Raw genomic sequence first — 16,762 nt, 5'->3', positions numbered from 1 at the left:
AAGGCAGTTTTATTCCTAATGAGGATAATGTGGAGTGAATTGCAATATAATTGAAGGGCATTAGCATTTATTAGAAATTTAAAAGAAAGCCGAATTCCTTAAGGCCTGACATTAGGGACATTTGGAGAGGATGAAATGTTTCTCATTAACAAGCTATGTGCTTTTTGGCTGCACTGGAGGTTTTTCTGTATGAACACCTGGCCTCTGGCTCGTATATATTCGATCCAAACACCTGAAGCATATGAATAAGTGTTCCTGGTTTTCCTAGGGATTAAAGAAAGCATGGCCAGAAACATGAGCAATACCAGGATGTAATGTGTCTCAGACACATTACATATATGAATGTAATACAAATGTAATATGAATGTAATCTTATATACATATAAGAATATAGTTGAGAACTTTATTCTTATAAAGAGAGTGTAAAATCGGAGGCACTGGCATTGTCCCCAGCACAACCTCAATCTGTGTGTTGAGGTTGTGCTGTAACTACAATATTTTGTAGTTATTTCAAAATACAGGGTTTTTCTGGAAAATTGGAGCAGTGTTTATCTAAAGGCAGAGCACCGTGAGATGATGAAACTCTGAAATGTTTCTTAAACTGTTTTCTTTCCAGTGTACATAATAAGCAGTGCATATAATAGCAGAAAAATGCACTGTAGACAAAGATCACTCTGCACCATCCCAGTGAGAGATTTGTACCCACTTGCTACCTTCTGTGTCCCATCCTGGGGAAGGAAGGAATTGCTCCAACATTGCTATTGACATGCTGCTTCTTCAGAAGAAAATAATAATGGATGAATGTTTCCCCCCAAATCTTGGATGTTTCCAATTTTTTTTTATGTTTTGGATTTCTCATAGAAAAACACCCTCTTTTCCCAATTACAAGCATTTAAGAATAGCATCCATTCCACTTACTTGTGATTGCAATTGCCACCAAATGTGGAAAGCCCCATTGCTGTTCTGCTTGGCAGTTGCATATGTGGCTTGTTGAACATGTGCTTGGGAGCATTCAGACTTAAAATATCTCAAGTCCAGAGACTCCAAAGGTTCAGGAATTGGCAGATTCTCTAGAAGGTCCCAAGGCATTGTAAACTCTGGTGATAATGTTTCCATACTACTGGTCATGTGCTTGAGAGAACACAGCCTGCAACACAGGAAAGACTGACTTTATAAAACAATTAATATGTATCTGATAGTTCAGTCCAGGTCAGGAAGTAAATTGCCATTTTTTTCATCTGTCAGAGACTTAGCTCATGGTTAAGTGATGCTGACAGTGTAGTGAACTCCTCTTCTGCTCAGGGAGTCCTGAGCACAGTTCATAGAGCTTATCCTGAGAACTGCATCTTTGATCTTTGGCAAACTGACAATTACTGTTACTGCACTGAGCAAAACCATGTCCTTCAGCTCTTTGTAACAGTAAGAAAAATGTAGTGTTATTACAGAGAGGAAGATATTTGCACCTGTGTTATAAATTATTTACCCCTTCTGCCAGCAAAGATTTAGGAATGCAGAAGGTAAAAATATGGCTTATTGAATTTTTAGTCTTTAGTGATCTCAAATCTTCCAAAAGTCTTTTTATTTTCTTGATACTGAGGGCAAAACAGTATGAGCTTTCATCTCTTTATTCTCCCTGTCAGTGCAGTGGTATTTTTGCTTAAAAAGTGAATCTGTGCTAATATTGTCTTTGTGAGATACAATGAACTTCTTAACAAATCTGCAGTAGCATTCAAATAAATATTTCCTTAAAAATGCATCTTAACAACCAAAGAGAAAATGCTTGTATTCAATATATTGTTTAAAAGATTTCAGTTTCAGTTCCCCTCCTTGGTACTTGGGTGAAGCAGAGACTCCAAAATTTCAGCCATCTTCTAAAAAGATACTGAAACAAAACAAGTAAGATGAAAGAATTACATTCACTCCTAATTTCTCATAGAAAGGTTTATTTCTCTAAGTCTCTGCATTGTACCTATTAACAGAGAAGAGGACAAATGCATTCAAGGCATTTAAATTAGAATTTTATCCAGCCTTGTCATTTGCCCTGAAGGAAGTACATGGAAAAAATAGTGTGTTTCTGATTCAAATAGAATTTTCTTTGCATTTTCCAAAGTCCTCTAAAAATCTGCCTGCTAAAGAGAAGAGAAGATGGTTTATTGGTAGTAATCTTGGGATACAGTTTTCAGGTTGCTGCAGTCTGCATCCCAGCCTATGCATTTTTTGGATAGGTTGTTTTGGGTAGCAAAAACAGGGCTGCATTTTTTTTTTCCTGGGAGCAGCTAAAATCAGATTTAGATGCATTTTTCTTTGTGACTGGGGAATCTATATGTGCACAACTTCACCTTGTATAAATATACCCACATACTGGGTGTGCTGCTGAAAGAACAGCTGGGATCAGAACAGATAAGGTTTCAAACTGGTTTTGTGTTTTTTAAAAAACATATCAGTGTGTTAGGTGAAAGTTTTTAATGAACTGGCATTATTTAGCTGAATTATTTAGAGACTAGCAGCTGCCTGTAGTTTATGACTCACACTTTGGTTAATCCCATGGAGAGACTGTGTGAGTTGGTGTCATTAATGACAAGCAGTTGCATTCCTCCTTTCATAGATCTCAAACTGAAGTTGCAAGCAAAACAACCCAGCAAGTCACAACATTCAAATTTAGAATTCCCACCCTCCTCCCTTAAAATACCCAAATTAGGGATGCAACATAGATTAAATGATGTTCTGTTTACACCAGCAGTTCTCTGACCTTAATTCTGTCGTCGTACCCATAGATTTGAACACCTAGAAATGAATAACAGATTTTAAGCTTCATCTTTCACACATGTCTGTTAACTAGTGTAGGAAGCCCTTTCTGCCTCTTAAATCAGCTTTGCTACTTGTCCTCAGCATGGGGAAAAAGACTAAAAAAATTTCTGCCAAAAGAAAAGGGATGACTCACGAAGATTTATTTTCATGGCCAACAGAAAGTATTTAAACCTGACTAGACATATGAAAGAATTTATCATGGATTTATGTTTCACTGTGCTATGTGAGCTAAATGTATAAATACATCTTCAGTAAAACTTTCTTGCTGTGACAGAAACAGTCTGGAAACAAGTGTGACTCACTAACCAATTATGCCAGTGCCATAACCTTATGGAAGGGAAATGTTGTAGGTATTCAGAGCTTAAGTGAAGGTAAAACCTGTGGGGTTTTGCTTGGCTGTTTTCCTGCACAAAGATAAAGACCACATTTGCTTTAGTGTTGGTTGTACATTAGACTGAATTTGTAACCTTGTAAGAGAAGTTTGTCAGGAAAGATTTTGCAACTTTGACCAGAGAAATTCCCATATACATGTAATCCTAATACTTTATAGAAGAGTATCTAGGAAGAGTATTAGAACCATATTTTTTGATAGACAGGGAAACCTTTGTGAAGTTGTTGTGTAATACTGCAGAGGACTATTGGTAAAAAGCAAAATGCAATAGCAAATCCTTTCCTTGGAGTATAGTAGAGGTGGAAATCATGTTTCAAAAACTGCTCTGCTGTCTTGACAGGTAAAGAAGAATCTCTTCTGCAAACCCATCACTTTTCAGTTCTGAAGCTAATCTCTCACACAGTCACCACAATGACTTTGCAGGGCTTGAAGCTTCTGGCCACACTTGTAAATTGAAAACCTCTGGGGATAGATTCTAGAACATGATCTCAGTCATTTTATACAGTGAAATTATTAAATGTTTTTGGATGCAGTTTTGGCAGATTAAGTGTACTCTCAAGTGATTCCAGGGCAGTTTGGGAGTTGGCATGACCAAGGTCCTGTTCCCATGGGGCAGGATCTGTTGTCCATTTGGCAGACACAGGCACAGAAAGTCAACCTGGCTTTGCTGTTCAGATGCTGAGGGTGAATTTAACCTGCTAATGTAGGTGTCTTAAATGCACCAGTGACAAAAATTGTGATTCTAACTGGAATTTTTTCTTTATGTTTCTTATATTTTCACTATAATAATTTTGTCGATGTTATTTTTTACCACATAGATACTCTTTAACACTGAGGGAAAAACATTGTTGAAGGCATTCTGGGGAAATATTAATTCTTCTGCAATCAGCAGAGATTTCTGCAGTGCTAAGATTAACACTGGTAGAGATGTATATTACCCAGTAGTCTGTTTTATGCATATTAGATATAAAGCTTGAAACTGCCCTTTTCCCATCTATTCTTCAGAGTTAATTGTATGTTAAAAAGTAAACATAGACAAATAGTAGGGGTGTTGCTCTGAGTGAACCAACAATTTGGGAGATGTTTCCATAGCCCAAAGCTGGAGTGAGTTGTGCTGTTTTGTTGCCTGCAGTGCAGGGTGTGTGCCTCTTTCACTTGCCCTGGGAAATCCAAACACAGCTAAGCTGATAAAATAGGTCATAAATTTGCACATTTATAATTATTTTGACTTCAAGGAGAACACAGCAGAGCAAAAGAGCAACTGTGTAAATTGAATTTTGACTTCAGCATTGCTTCCAAAGGATCCCTGTCTGTCCATGTGAGCACATTAGACAACAGGGTTTTCCTGGATATGGTTGTAAGACCAAGTGTCTCCTTGCCTGTTATTAAATACTGCTGCAAGAGGGTTTCTTTATTAATCTGTTGCTCTGTACTGAACTGTTACAGCCTGTTCATAATAGTGCTTAAAATCTGTGCCCTGTCCACCTCTGAGCTTCCAGTAGCTTGCTGTCTCTGACCACCTCCTCAAAATTGAATTTTTAGCTCTCTACAGATTGAAACTCCAGAATAGTTTTGAGCTCAAACCCCACAGTTACTTCACCATAGCTGTTTTTCAAGATCTAGGTGCCTTAGCATCATGACTGCACCATGAATCTGCTGCTTGGTCCAACTCAGTGGTCAAGCCTCATGTTATATGATATACTTTCCTTTTTATTTCCTAAATAATGCATTAGAAAAGTCATGTGTTATAACCAGGCAAGGAGAGAAGAAAGGAGTAGGGAAATAGAGGATGCCAGCACAAGCAACAAGAGCAGGGAAAAACTTGCAGTACAAAAGGTAAAGCAGGAGGAGGGAGTTTAGTGTGACAATTTGATAAAACAGATTTGATAAACAGTCTGGGTTTTTTGTGTATGTTTAAATAGCAGCTGTCTAAATCACTGACTGAATTCCTCAGTATTCTTAGATCTAAGACTGCTCATCAGTTTCAGCAATTCTAGTTGTTTTGAGCTGAGATTATAGGATCATGTAAGCAGCAAAAATTGATTTCTAGCATCTTCTGTTTTATTTAGTGCCATGTAGATTTGAGGGAAAAATTGTAAGTTATTAAATGTGTATCAGAAAAAGAATAATTTTAAAGATCATTGATACAAAAGATGTCTCTGCTGGTTCCCTTCCCTTATCTCCCATTTTGAAACAATGCAGAACCATTTTTTTGTTTTTAAAAATTGTTGGAGGTTTATTGTATCAACTTTATCTTTCAAAATAAAATTTTGTTTCCCAGTATTCCTTTATATGTTTTATCTGAGTTCTGCTCTGATACTGAAATCATTCAGGACTAGGCTGATACCTGTTTATTTCCTTCTGCATAATGTTTTATTCTTCTAGATGTGATAGGGCAGCAGCTTCGTAATGGCTAGGAGATGTTCACAAGGATCCCACATTTTCTCTTTGAAAAAGTTAAGGCTGCCTTCTTGAACTGTAGTGCTGTACATTGATACAGTTGATTATTCTCTGAAGTGTTTCAGTCAATCCCAGTAACATGTATCATGTAGAAATTAGGATGCTTTCATTCCAAAAACTTCTTAAGAGAAGCTGCTTCTTGAAAGCTGCTTATGAATTTGACTGTCTTGAAATAAAAAGAATAGGTATGTTATCAAAATTATATAAGACTGAGAACTGTTAGCAATCCTTTCTATTTGAAGAAATGTCTCTACTATTATCTGATGGGACTCTCGAGAAACAACTTACTTTTGCTATTTTTCTCTGTCAGCACTGGACCAGAAAAACCTTGCTTGAATCTGTCTACAAAAAAAGGAAAATTCCCATTAAGTACAAGTGCAGTAGGACATGAATTCAAACTGTAGTCACCACCAGCACATGGGACACCTGTTAATAGAAAGCTGCCTATTTATTCCACCTGAAGAAATTGTGTAGAACAGTTCAGCATTTCCAGTGTTGCTAATAACTGTAGCTGGAAAAGTTCTAAAAAAGAAGCATACATCCCAAAATGGGAAAATCATCTCCTCCAAAAACCTTGCTCAGGAACATCAGTGTGACTGATAATCAAAAGCCAAAATGTGCCCTCATGTGTGTGCTTGACTCTATAAGGACTTGAGAGGCTTTTTCCTCATACCATTTTCATCATCTCTGCTTCACTGCTTTGAGGCTCAAATAATTTATCATCTGAATTTGAAAACAACAGAAAATACCTGCTGTTTTGCCTTTGTCTCATTTGATAAGCATGTAGCAGCTCCTAATAGGAGCTTAGGATGATAAAACATCAAATGAGAAAGAAGGCAGGCTGAGATGGTTATATTGTCATTAACTTACAGAACCCTTGGCTGCTACAATGTGTTTGTGCTGTGCTGTAGGTCTCAAATGAACAATTTGAGAGTAAATGAATAAAAATTGTATGATAGGTGTGTGGGGTGTTCATGACTCCAGATGTTACAAACTTAGAAGCTTTCACTACTTCTGCTAAAATTATTTGTGAAATAGAAACTTGCTGGTTATTTTGCGAGTCTTCTGCCTTCCTTTTGCTGTTAAAGTACAATTTGTGATGGAGATAATGAAACTGAAACTATGGCTGTATCTTCACACCTTAGCATGTAGCACTCAGCACTGTGTTCTGGTTGTGCTGTCAGTCAGAAGCCACATGAATCCAGCTGATAGGGCACCAGTGGGATTTCTGCTGTTTGTAGTAAAACTTCTCCAGGGTTGGATGAGCCAGGGGAAGCAATATTATGATGCTGACAGCTGGGTGTAGGTCTTTGCTTTGTTTAATAGTCACTGCAGAGGACACTTTAGGGTGTGTTGGAAGGCACTGTCACTGCACTGCATTGAAAAATATTGGCAGACCCTAGCGAGGCATCTGACCCTGATCAAATATTCCTCTTAAATTAAAAGCCTATGTAGCTGTTCTGCTCAGCTTGTTCTTAGGAAGCTAATAATGGAGTTGGGTCCTCTTGCTCTATTTTGAGGACATCTTATTGAATCATGCATTGAATGATGTGACTAATTTGTGGAACAGAAATGCCTGTGCATCAGCTGTTCACAGTCATTTTCCTGGGGGAAGATAGAACGTTTTATGTTAAAAGACACCGATCATTCTTTTCAGCATATCAAAGAACAAATGTCCTGTAGGCTTTTCTCTTGAAAACAAAAAGAGAACAAATGGCTTTTATCTGCATTTTCATCATTACACCTGCATAAATCTCACTGATGCTAATGTGACTTGTAGCAATGTAGATAAAAGCCAGTCACACTGTTGAGATGTGGAGTCCAGCATAGCAAGACACACCACAGAAGCAGGAAGGGTTCATCCCTGTAGGAACAACCTGCAAGTGTGTGACTCAGCCTGCTTGGAATAAACCATTGGTGTGCAAAGCCAAGGCTCTCCAGATTTATGTAAACAAGCAATCTGATTCATGCAGTGGCTGTGCAAACTTACTGAATGCTCAGCTTTACTGCTGCCCAGATGGATTTCTCCAGGAAAAAAAAGTTTGGTCTCTGCATCTACTCAGCCATGTGAGCACATATGATGTCTGTGATGGAAGAGATGCAGGGCAAACAAAAATCACCTGGACTCTGTGACTGGGAAGGAAGAGATGGGACTATGAGGGTTGAGCTGGAGTTCTCATGAATTGTGGGCATAATGGGAGTAAGCTGAAACCTGCAGGCTCACCTTGAAGAGTTGGAAGGGAGTGAGGGGGACAGTGTCAGAGGGGCAAACCTGTGGGATTCTGTAGAGATTTAAAAAAAAAAAAAAGGAAAACCAGCAAGCAGCAGGTTCTTAAAAGTATATAGAAATACATAATGGAGGACAACATGAACTGGGAGCAATAAAGTTACTCCTCACAGCTGATCACAAATAGTAATGTCACTGTGAGCAGAAGAGGAAGGAAGTTCTGTGGGTGGGCCCTAGGACAGAGGCATAACTGGAGCAGTCTGATAGAGAAACACAGAATTACTTATTTCAGTGTTGACAAGGCCAATAAATCATGCAATTAGCTTAATTTCTTGATAGTTTCTGAGATAATATCTACAGTAAAGTCTGAGTTCTGCCCAAGTTCTGTCCATGGACACTTGAGATCTGTAGAACAAAAGCAGCAGACACCCTGCCACCAGCAATTACTTTGACCTAGATGAAAATAGCAGGGATTTTATTTTTTATCTTTTATTTTGCTATTTAAAATAGTATGTATTGATCCCTTTATTAGTGTAACATACAGATTGAATGTTCAAAGCAAAGAATAAGACTAAGAACTTATTATGGAAGGCTTGTTCAAAAGAGAAATTGGGCAAGGAAAGGTTTTGATCAACCCCCCTTGCCTAGGGTTCCACCAGCAAATGCAGTTCTTGCACCTCTCTTGCTATCCAAGCTTAAGAAATGTAGCATTGCCCTTTAACACACAAGTCAGGAAGGCAGGCTTTCTGTAAGGTGATGTGGCTGCTGCTGTTTTCAGAGTATCCTTTTCATCTTACCTGGAGCTTTGGGACAGTAAAGATAATGTCTGCCAGCATTTTCTTTCTTAAAAGAAAGAGCATATTTGTGACATGTGCTTCTGAAAGGGCACTGCATTGTCATCTGATATATTTGGATATTCTCAAGTCCACATTAAAAAATGGCAATGGTATCTTTTCATCACAGGATATTCATAGTAAATAGAAAAAAAAAACATCTTGCCAGTCCTTGCTGCCCAAAGGAAGTCTATAAACAGGACTCCTGAGTGTATGCAAGTAAGCTTCAGAGAATTTGAAGAAGTGTGGTTGCAGTGTGAGTAATTCTACTTACAGAGAATCTGTCAAGAATACAAAAGGAAAGCCTGGCAGTGGAAGTATCCCTGTTGCTCTGGTAGGACAATGACCACACAATTCAGTGTGATTCAGTAGAACTTCCTTGTAAGTAGATTAGCTCCTCCCTGTGTTGACTGATAAAGATAGCAGGTGATTTACTTACAGGAATGTAAGTGCAAGCCTTTAAATAAAAAGAACTGCTTTGACTTTGAGTCACCAGCCACCATTTTTGAAGTCAATTTACCATCATTTAATACTATTTTAGAATAGCTGTTAGTGTGTGGCCTTTTCATTTCTGCCAATAAACTTCATAATAGATACTGAAGCAGGACTGAAAAGCCTGTGAACACCATGGAGACATTATTTGTTCAGTGTTGCATTATGACGTACTCATGATCTTTTTTTCTTTGCTTCCTTAACTTTTTTTTTTAAACCTCCTTATTTCATTTCTGTTCAGTGTGTGTGTTGATTTTAGTGATAGTGTAGTTCATTGTGGAAGTGATGTAATGTTCACCTGTGAATACTACTCCAAGGCACCTAGTAGCATTAATATGTTAGTAGCCACCCAGTCATCATGCTTCCCATGTCAGCTGTAGAACACAAAAGTTATACTGGAAGTACTTAGGTAAATCTATTTCATCAAAATGGCTCTGTGCTTTCACTTTGTCAGAATACCTGCGTGTTGGCTTTCTTTGCTGCCTAAATGCTGTTCTATCTGTTCCTAACTTGCCCTGTTTAACAGCAGACAAACCCAGGGAGCACTGAATGAATCGGATGATCCCGAAACAGGCTGTCTAACTGATAACAAGCCAACTTCTCGACACTTCTATCCTGTCGCCTTGCTGCTTGTCAGCTCCCACTTGCTGGTTGTGTGGCTTATTTTAAGTCTTGCTTTGCTATTAGCCAAATATCAATAAACTTTACTTGTGTTCCTTTCTTTTCTACAAACAGCAACAAACTAACTCTAGAAAAAAAGAATCATGTTGTAATATTTCTACAGTCTCAGACCGCAAGGATTCATCTTTAAGATTCCAATGTCTGAAATGTACTGTGTTTTCATTCTTTTTTTCTGAACTCCGAGAAGTATACTATGCATTGAGTGAATTGATTTGCTCTTTCTGTTCATGGTAAAGCTTTCCCACTGTAATTAGCGCAAAGAAAGTCCACTTACAATGCTGTCACTGTATAGAAGTTGTGGAATCCTGAATGCTTGAACCCCTCTTTCCAGAGTAATTAGTCTGACAAAAAAAAAAAATAAAAATTTGCACAACACAAACTAACCCCTAGACAAATATGGCAGGGCAATGGTTTGTGAGACTTATCTTTCGTTGTGTTTCTTCATTGTAACTAGCTGATGGCATTGTTTTCGTTTAATAAATTATTATTACTTTGCTACAACTAACCCTTTTCTGTAGAGTAAATAGAATATTCTAAGTTCTGTTTTGTAACGAAATTAGCCTGTTTGTAATTGTTGCTTTAGTTGCTTTTGCTTTCAATACACTTTTATATTCTTTTTAACAAAGTCCTGTTTATGTCTTGATGCACCACTTTGGCACTTGTGACTTTTGTACTGTATGTGAACGAACATCCTTCCTTTATAAAGCAGAGAGGTGGATTGGGCTGTTTGAAAAGCCATTCTCTCTTTTTTTCATTGCAAAGCTGAACATACAGAAAATGAAGCAGAGATGAAACTTCCCTTCACGAATCTCTAGGGCCAGACTTAATAAAATTCCTTATTCCTAGAATGCGCATTTTAGGGCAATGTATACTCACACGTATATAGCAAATCAATTGAAAAAAAAAAAGGTATTAAAAGGTTTAAAAGGCAAATATATTTCTGGAATTAGAACAAAATGTATCATTAAAGTATTTTTTTTTTTTTTACTGAACTTTAAACCGCAAGGGCAGATATATTAGGGGGGATGGAAAATCTCATCACCTATTTCTGAGGGCAATAACTGTACTGGGCCTGGCCTTGGATTTAATTCTGTAAGATGTATCATCACTCATGGAAAACAAAAATGTAGAGTTGAATCCTTGTTATTTTTACTTCAACTGTTGCTGAAACTCTGCAATGAACAAATAAAGCATATTTATTTATTCTATGTTTCATGAAGTTGTACTTTTTCCCCCTTTCACTAGAGAAGGATGCCGCATAGAGAATGTTCTGAAGAATGTCAAATGCAGAAAGTATGCATTCAACATGATACAGCTGATGGCTTTCCCAAAGTACTACAGACCTCCAGAGGGGACATATGGAAAAGCTGACACCTAAGCTTAACAAAAGTGTAATCAGGAGCATATATCATGCTAATTAGTGAATATAACAACTGCTGTTTATGACGTATGAATTGGGAATGTATAACCACTGGAGGTGGTATTTTTATCAGGTTTTATCGTTTTACACTGAAATTAATCTGATTAGTCATTATGAAATAAATACCATGAAAAAGCAATGGACTGGATATTCTGAAAATTAAATATATTCAACTTATCTTTGTGAAATTGAAGCTTAGTATGACTCATAAGCCAGTTGGAATTAGTTTCTGGGGTCATTTGATTGAAGATTTAAAAGGGAAATGGCATTTGCTGTAGGAACAGAGATTAGTAATCTGGAAGGTGGCATTCTGACTCCAAACCAAACCCTGAGATTTGATTTAAGGGGTCTCTTACTGCTGGAAAAGGTGTTTTCTGTAACCAGCAGAGCACTGAGGTCTTTATCACTAATGATTAAACCCTACACAGAAATGTTTATGAAAGATGCTAATGTTAATACCTGGGCTAAATATAATTTTGGTAATTACAATTAGCTTCTTTACATAAGCATGCTAACTTCATAATACGTTTTTAGTAATTGCAGACTGTAATTTCAGTAATTCCATTTTGATTCCCTGTGGTTCATTTAGATGTATCACTCTTGGTTTTCTGTACCCCAGCCAAATACCACTTATTTCACTTTCACATAAATCACACTGAAATCAGGGCGATTAATTCCAAGTAATGTGACCTGAATTTGACCTCCTATTTAGTGTAAACCCTTAAAAGCAAATTTTCTTTAGTGCTAGGGAAAATAAGTTGTATATAGAGGAGTTAATGTATCTTTAGACTCTGAAAACTTGTATGTTATTAGAAAGCCTAAAATAAATGTTATGAGTAAACTGCTGTACTAGGACTAGTTAGCCACTGCAGCTGATTTATATCAAATTTGTAATATTGCAGGTAGACACTCTAGGATGAAGAGCAATCAGCTTTAAAAATGAATGTTAATGCTCTGCCAGCTTGTGTTAATCCTGAAATTTGTCTTGCAAAGAACATTTGTGTTTTCTAATTGTGTCTATTTACTACCTTCTTCTGCCTCCCAGAGAGGAATACAATTTAAAATTCCCAAGTATTCACTGGTTACTGACCTTTATGTAATGCCTTCTTTTTATATCTAGAGCAGAAGTATGAGAAATGTAGCCTAATGAAACTACCCTGGGAATTTGAGCATCTGTAGGAAATTGTAATTGCCATGGATAAAGAAGGAAATGTTTGCTTACTCCTATGGAAGTCAAAGAAATGTCTACACACCATGACTTTTAATTTGTTCTTTTTAATCCATTAATACTCATTACTGGGTATAAATCTGTAACTATACCAGAATTTAAGAGCCTGATTCTGCAAATTCTATTTGGGTGATCATGGAACTGATCTATCATTTGGCTAAAATTAAATCCATCTTGTATATTTGCAAGATCAGGCTTTGGAGTTTGTAGGAAAACATCAGAAAGAGATCCTTGTTCTAATACTCATTGACTTTAGTGGAGCCAGAAATTCACCTATACAATATATTAACTAATTGGCACTTTTTTTTCCAAGAAAAGTAGATAATGTAAGTAGTGTTTTGGTGCATTAGTTTTTTATTTCTATTGTATAATATGCTGTCATTAAATTGCTTCCTTTTTCTTGGAATGTATTACTTCAGTATATGTCAGAAGAGTTGACAATGCATCACAGATAAGCTCAGACTGATGAGAACATAATGCCTTGATTTCTTCTTGTCATGTACCAGTAGAAGTGGACAATACTCATTGGGTGGCTGGATATGTGCATAAATTAGTGTTTGTCTATTAATATAATGTAGCTGATATGTGTGAAACTTTTTTGTGAATTTATGGAACATAATCCTTCCTAGAAAAGTAATTTTTCTTTTGTCAGGCTGCTGCACTAACCCTCACTATATACATGTGTATTATTAGCTTAAAAAACCCCTACATATGCAGTTTAGAGATAGTGATAAATTCCTTATGGGTCTCTGAAATAACCCCCAGGTATGCAGTAGAGAATGCCAACCATTGCACAGTAATTCTGAAACTATCTGTAAAAATCTCAGTGGAGATGGTGTTCTTTGCTGGGTGCTGTAGGTACCTAGACTTCTTTATCTGAGTCCCATTGGCATTCTGTCCAATTAAAAATATGAAATTATTCTAGATTTTCTTGTCAGGAAAATAGTCTTTCAAGATTTTGCCTCAGCATTTTAATCCTGCCTGGGCTCTAAATTGCTGTTGTCACTACCATGTTATTTTTGTGTTGAAATTGGTTTTCATGCTGAAGCCATGGATTTGATGAGGAGAAAGAAAAAATGGCACTGGATTACTATCCTTTTTGTTTTAACAACCAGTCACAGTATGTTCTTGTGAAATTGAATAAATCTCTTATCTGCTAAAGATAATGAATTAGACAAAACCACAGATACATCAGTCAGCTGCAGTGAAGGCTTGTGCTTGGGCCATTAGGGAAGAGTTGGCTGAGTTCTGTGCTAAATAGAAATTTTTCTCACTAATGTTTGGATTGGAACATCTTGTTGTAGGTCAGGAGAGCTTTGTAAATAAAACCTGCTGAAGTGCTCCAGGTCTCCTGGAAAAACCTCGTTGCTTCAGTAGCCAAACAGGCCCAAATGTTTTGTTGTTTGGTCAGTGCCTGCTGGGAGCTACTGTGGTCCCTGTGGGCAAAGGCTGTGCCATCAGCTGGCCACGGAATCAAAATTTTGGGGTTTTCTGGTTTGCCTTTTATGAAGAAACAAAGAGGGGTTTGCTGCAGGTTGATGGTTGTGTTACATGGAGTACATTTTACTCTTTGTAGGAGCTGCTTCCAGCCCTGTGGGTTGTTTGAATGGCTAACAGAGGAGTTAAATCATCCCTGGGGTCTTGCACATTATCTTCTAGCTCACTGTGGATTTCAGACGAGTAAAACTACACAACTTAATTTTTCTAAGCAAACTACATTGTTTGTCTTGCAGAGGGATAAGGTAAGCATAGTGATTTTGGTGGTGGCTTCACAAAAACTGTTCCATAACTGCTCTCTTAAAACTTTTTTAAGGTATAAAATAATCTGCTTTTAGAGGAGGGCAGTTCTCAAGGGCTAGAAGATGAAAATTCAAAAATACATCTGGCATCTAAAGCCAAATCTTGTCTTACAGATAATATTATTTGTAGAAATCAAATCAGGATCTGTCTTGAGGAATCCTGAAATAAGGGCTTTTAGCTTTCACTATTTGTACAATGCATCACACACTTTCATGGGGGTTTTGTACCACAGAGTAGTGACTAAATAGAGAGCTAGTCTCAAATAACTAAAAACATAAGGAAAGGAATGTTAAAGTATTTTTTTCCCCAGAAATGATTGCAGTATTGTTATAATATGTGTCTGTGAGTGACATTTTATTATCTATTGTTTATAATACATGTTTATGACTGACATTAAGCAGGCAGGTCTTTTTTTCTGAAGTCTTTTAAGGAATTTAAAATACATTCTGATTAATGTTTATACTTTGGCTTTTATGCAGCAATTAGAAAGCAAAAAAAATTAATTATGTTATCTGATTTTTGTCTATGTGAAGCTATGTATTTTGATGGAATCCTAGCAATGTCTGTGTTATAAAGAAAAAATAATTTAGGAGGACAGCTGAAACAAAATATTAACTGGGAAGTAGCCTTAATGAAGCCCGTTGCAATGTTAATTTTTTGCTGTCTGAATTTTGCCATTACATAAGTGAAATGAGGAAATTAACAAACAATTTTGTGTCTAAATCAATCTCTCCTGATGAAAATTCACTTAGTTGCAGTGGAATAACTTGTAATGATATTCTAAATCTTCACTAGTAATTTTGGTATAAAGAAGTGCAACACTTCATTCTGAAGCCTACTCTATAATATGCCTATTAAAAGTTTCAGGAAAAAATTATTTTTATTTCTAGATTAAACACAAGTTCCAAGAAATCCTTTGGTCTATTTTAAAAAAAGCATAAAATGCACTGAACGTCAACCAGTGTAATAAAGAAAGGAATTGCATTGAAAACTATGCAAAATTACTTGTGTGAATTAATGTGTGTAATCACTTAACAGTCTTATAGTACATTGTGTCAGTTGGTTATGTTGTAAACTTGAAACCATTGATATCTATATTTATGCTCTTTTTTATTATAAAGAAGTGCACTGTATAGGTAGTGCCATGAGACATAAGTGTGCATCTTGCTTTTCACTTCTTTGCAGCTTAAAAGCAGATGTTTACAATGGAAATGCTTTAAAGTAATTTGCTGTTCTTGAAAACACAAACTTACCTTGTATATTGCATGTTTACAAAAAAAAATCATACAAATGCTTTTTTAGAGAGAAAAAGAAATTACAGACTTCAGTCCTTAAAACACTGAGTTTTTTTCCCTTAGCCATGCAACACCTCAACTGTTGTGTTGCCAAGCATTTGGCTTGCACTCTGCAGGACTCAAACATTTATTTTCTCTTTCTTTCATAGCATCTGCTGAATAAGTAATATAACAGCCATGACTATCAGCATGATACTCCTGATCCAAGTTAAAAACTTACATTTGCTCAGATATGAGCAAATACTGTAGGATAAATCAATTATAAGACACTTGTCAACCTGTGTCTCCCTATTCCAAAGAGCTGAAACATAAGGCACAGGATTTGTGTGCTGACTGGGAAAAAAAGTTACAGTTGGAGTCCATGATAAAAGAGGGCCCTGGACATGCCAGGTTCAGAGTAGTGAGATTTGAACTATGCTGCAGTGGTGTTTGATTACTCTTTCCATGCATGCAAAATGCTTTTCAAGTTTTCAGCACTTCTGTTTATGAATGGTCTGACTTTAAAGCTTCTAAAATCCCAAATTACTTTGGTACTTGTTTTCCTTTTGTGTAGCTGTTCCTTGTGATGTTCCTGTCTTACATTCTGGAGCACACAGGGCTGTGTATAAATAACATTACCAGGACTTCAGTCCGCAGCATGTGTTTGTCCAGAGGAACAAAGCACAACTATAGGAATTCAATGCTTTTTATATTTCAGGGTTTATCATTTTTGTTTCATTGCTGTCTGTAAGCCATGTCCATTGTACACTATGTGTATATTTTTATTTAAATAAATTTAATGTTTATTTTTTATGTTTCTGACTTTTTTGTTGGTTATTCATTTTTCATTGTCATTGCCCAGTGGTGTTGGCCAGAGGGAGGATTGTCCATGCTGCTGAGAGTGTGTTCCCTCCTAAAGGAGTTGGTGGAAGCTCACTCACAGGTCTCATCACCTCTAGGAGCAAGGATTTAAGAAAAGTTCTGAAACAACATTTAAAAGCCTGGAATGGGCAAAAATTAATAGCTCATATTCTTCTTAGTCTTACCATAACTTTCATCTCAGAACCAGGTGGGTCATGCATTTTCTAGTTCAAAGCAAACAAAGCATTCACATGCCCATAAGGAAATCCCTTTCACATAACTGTTGA

At 36.8% G+C, this 16,762-nt stretch overlaps 1 protein-coding gene across 6 annotated transcripts in view; it reads left to right on the top strand.

The window, feature by feature from the left end:
• INPP4B (inositol polyphosphate-4-phosphatase type II B) overlaps positions 1-16,436 on the top strand; it is a 289,404-nt gene extending 272,968 nt beyond the window's left edge. For 4 of the 6 annotated variants that reach the window (XM_071452337.1, XM_071452334.1, XM_071452335.1 and 1 more), the window contains one exon: positions 9,738-11,100. In XM_071452337.1, coding sequence (XP_071308438.1) covers positions 9,738-9,912 — 175 coding nt within the window. In that variant the 3' untranslated portion in view covers positions 9,913-11,100. Of the gene's footprint in view, positions 1-9,737; positions 11,101-11,137 lie in introns of those variants that run through there. The other 2 variants (XM_071452338.1, XM_071452336.1) reach the window with 2 other exon arrangements.
• The last annotated feature ends 326 nt before the right edge of the window (positions 16,437-16,762 follow it).

This window comes from Agelaius tricolor, unplaced genomic scaffold, assembly GCF_023055355.1.
Source record: "Agelaius tricolor isolate 1412-34295 unplaced genomic scaffold, bAgeTri1.0.p SCAF_34, whole genome shotgun sequence".
In the NCBI taxonomy this organism is placed as follows: domain Eukaryota; kingdom Metazoa; phylum Chordata; class Aves; order Passeriformes; family Icteridae; genus Agelaius; species Agelaius tricolor.
This window is presented reverse-complemented; position numbering and strand designations above follow the sequence as displayed.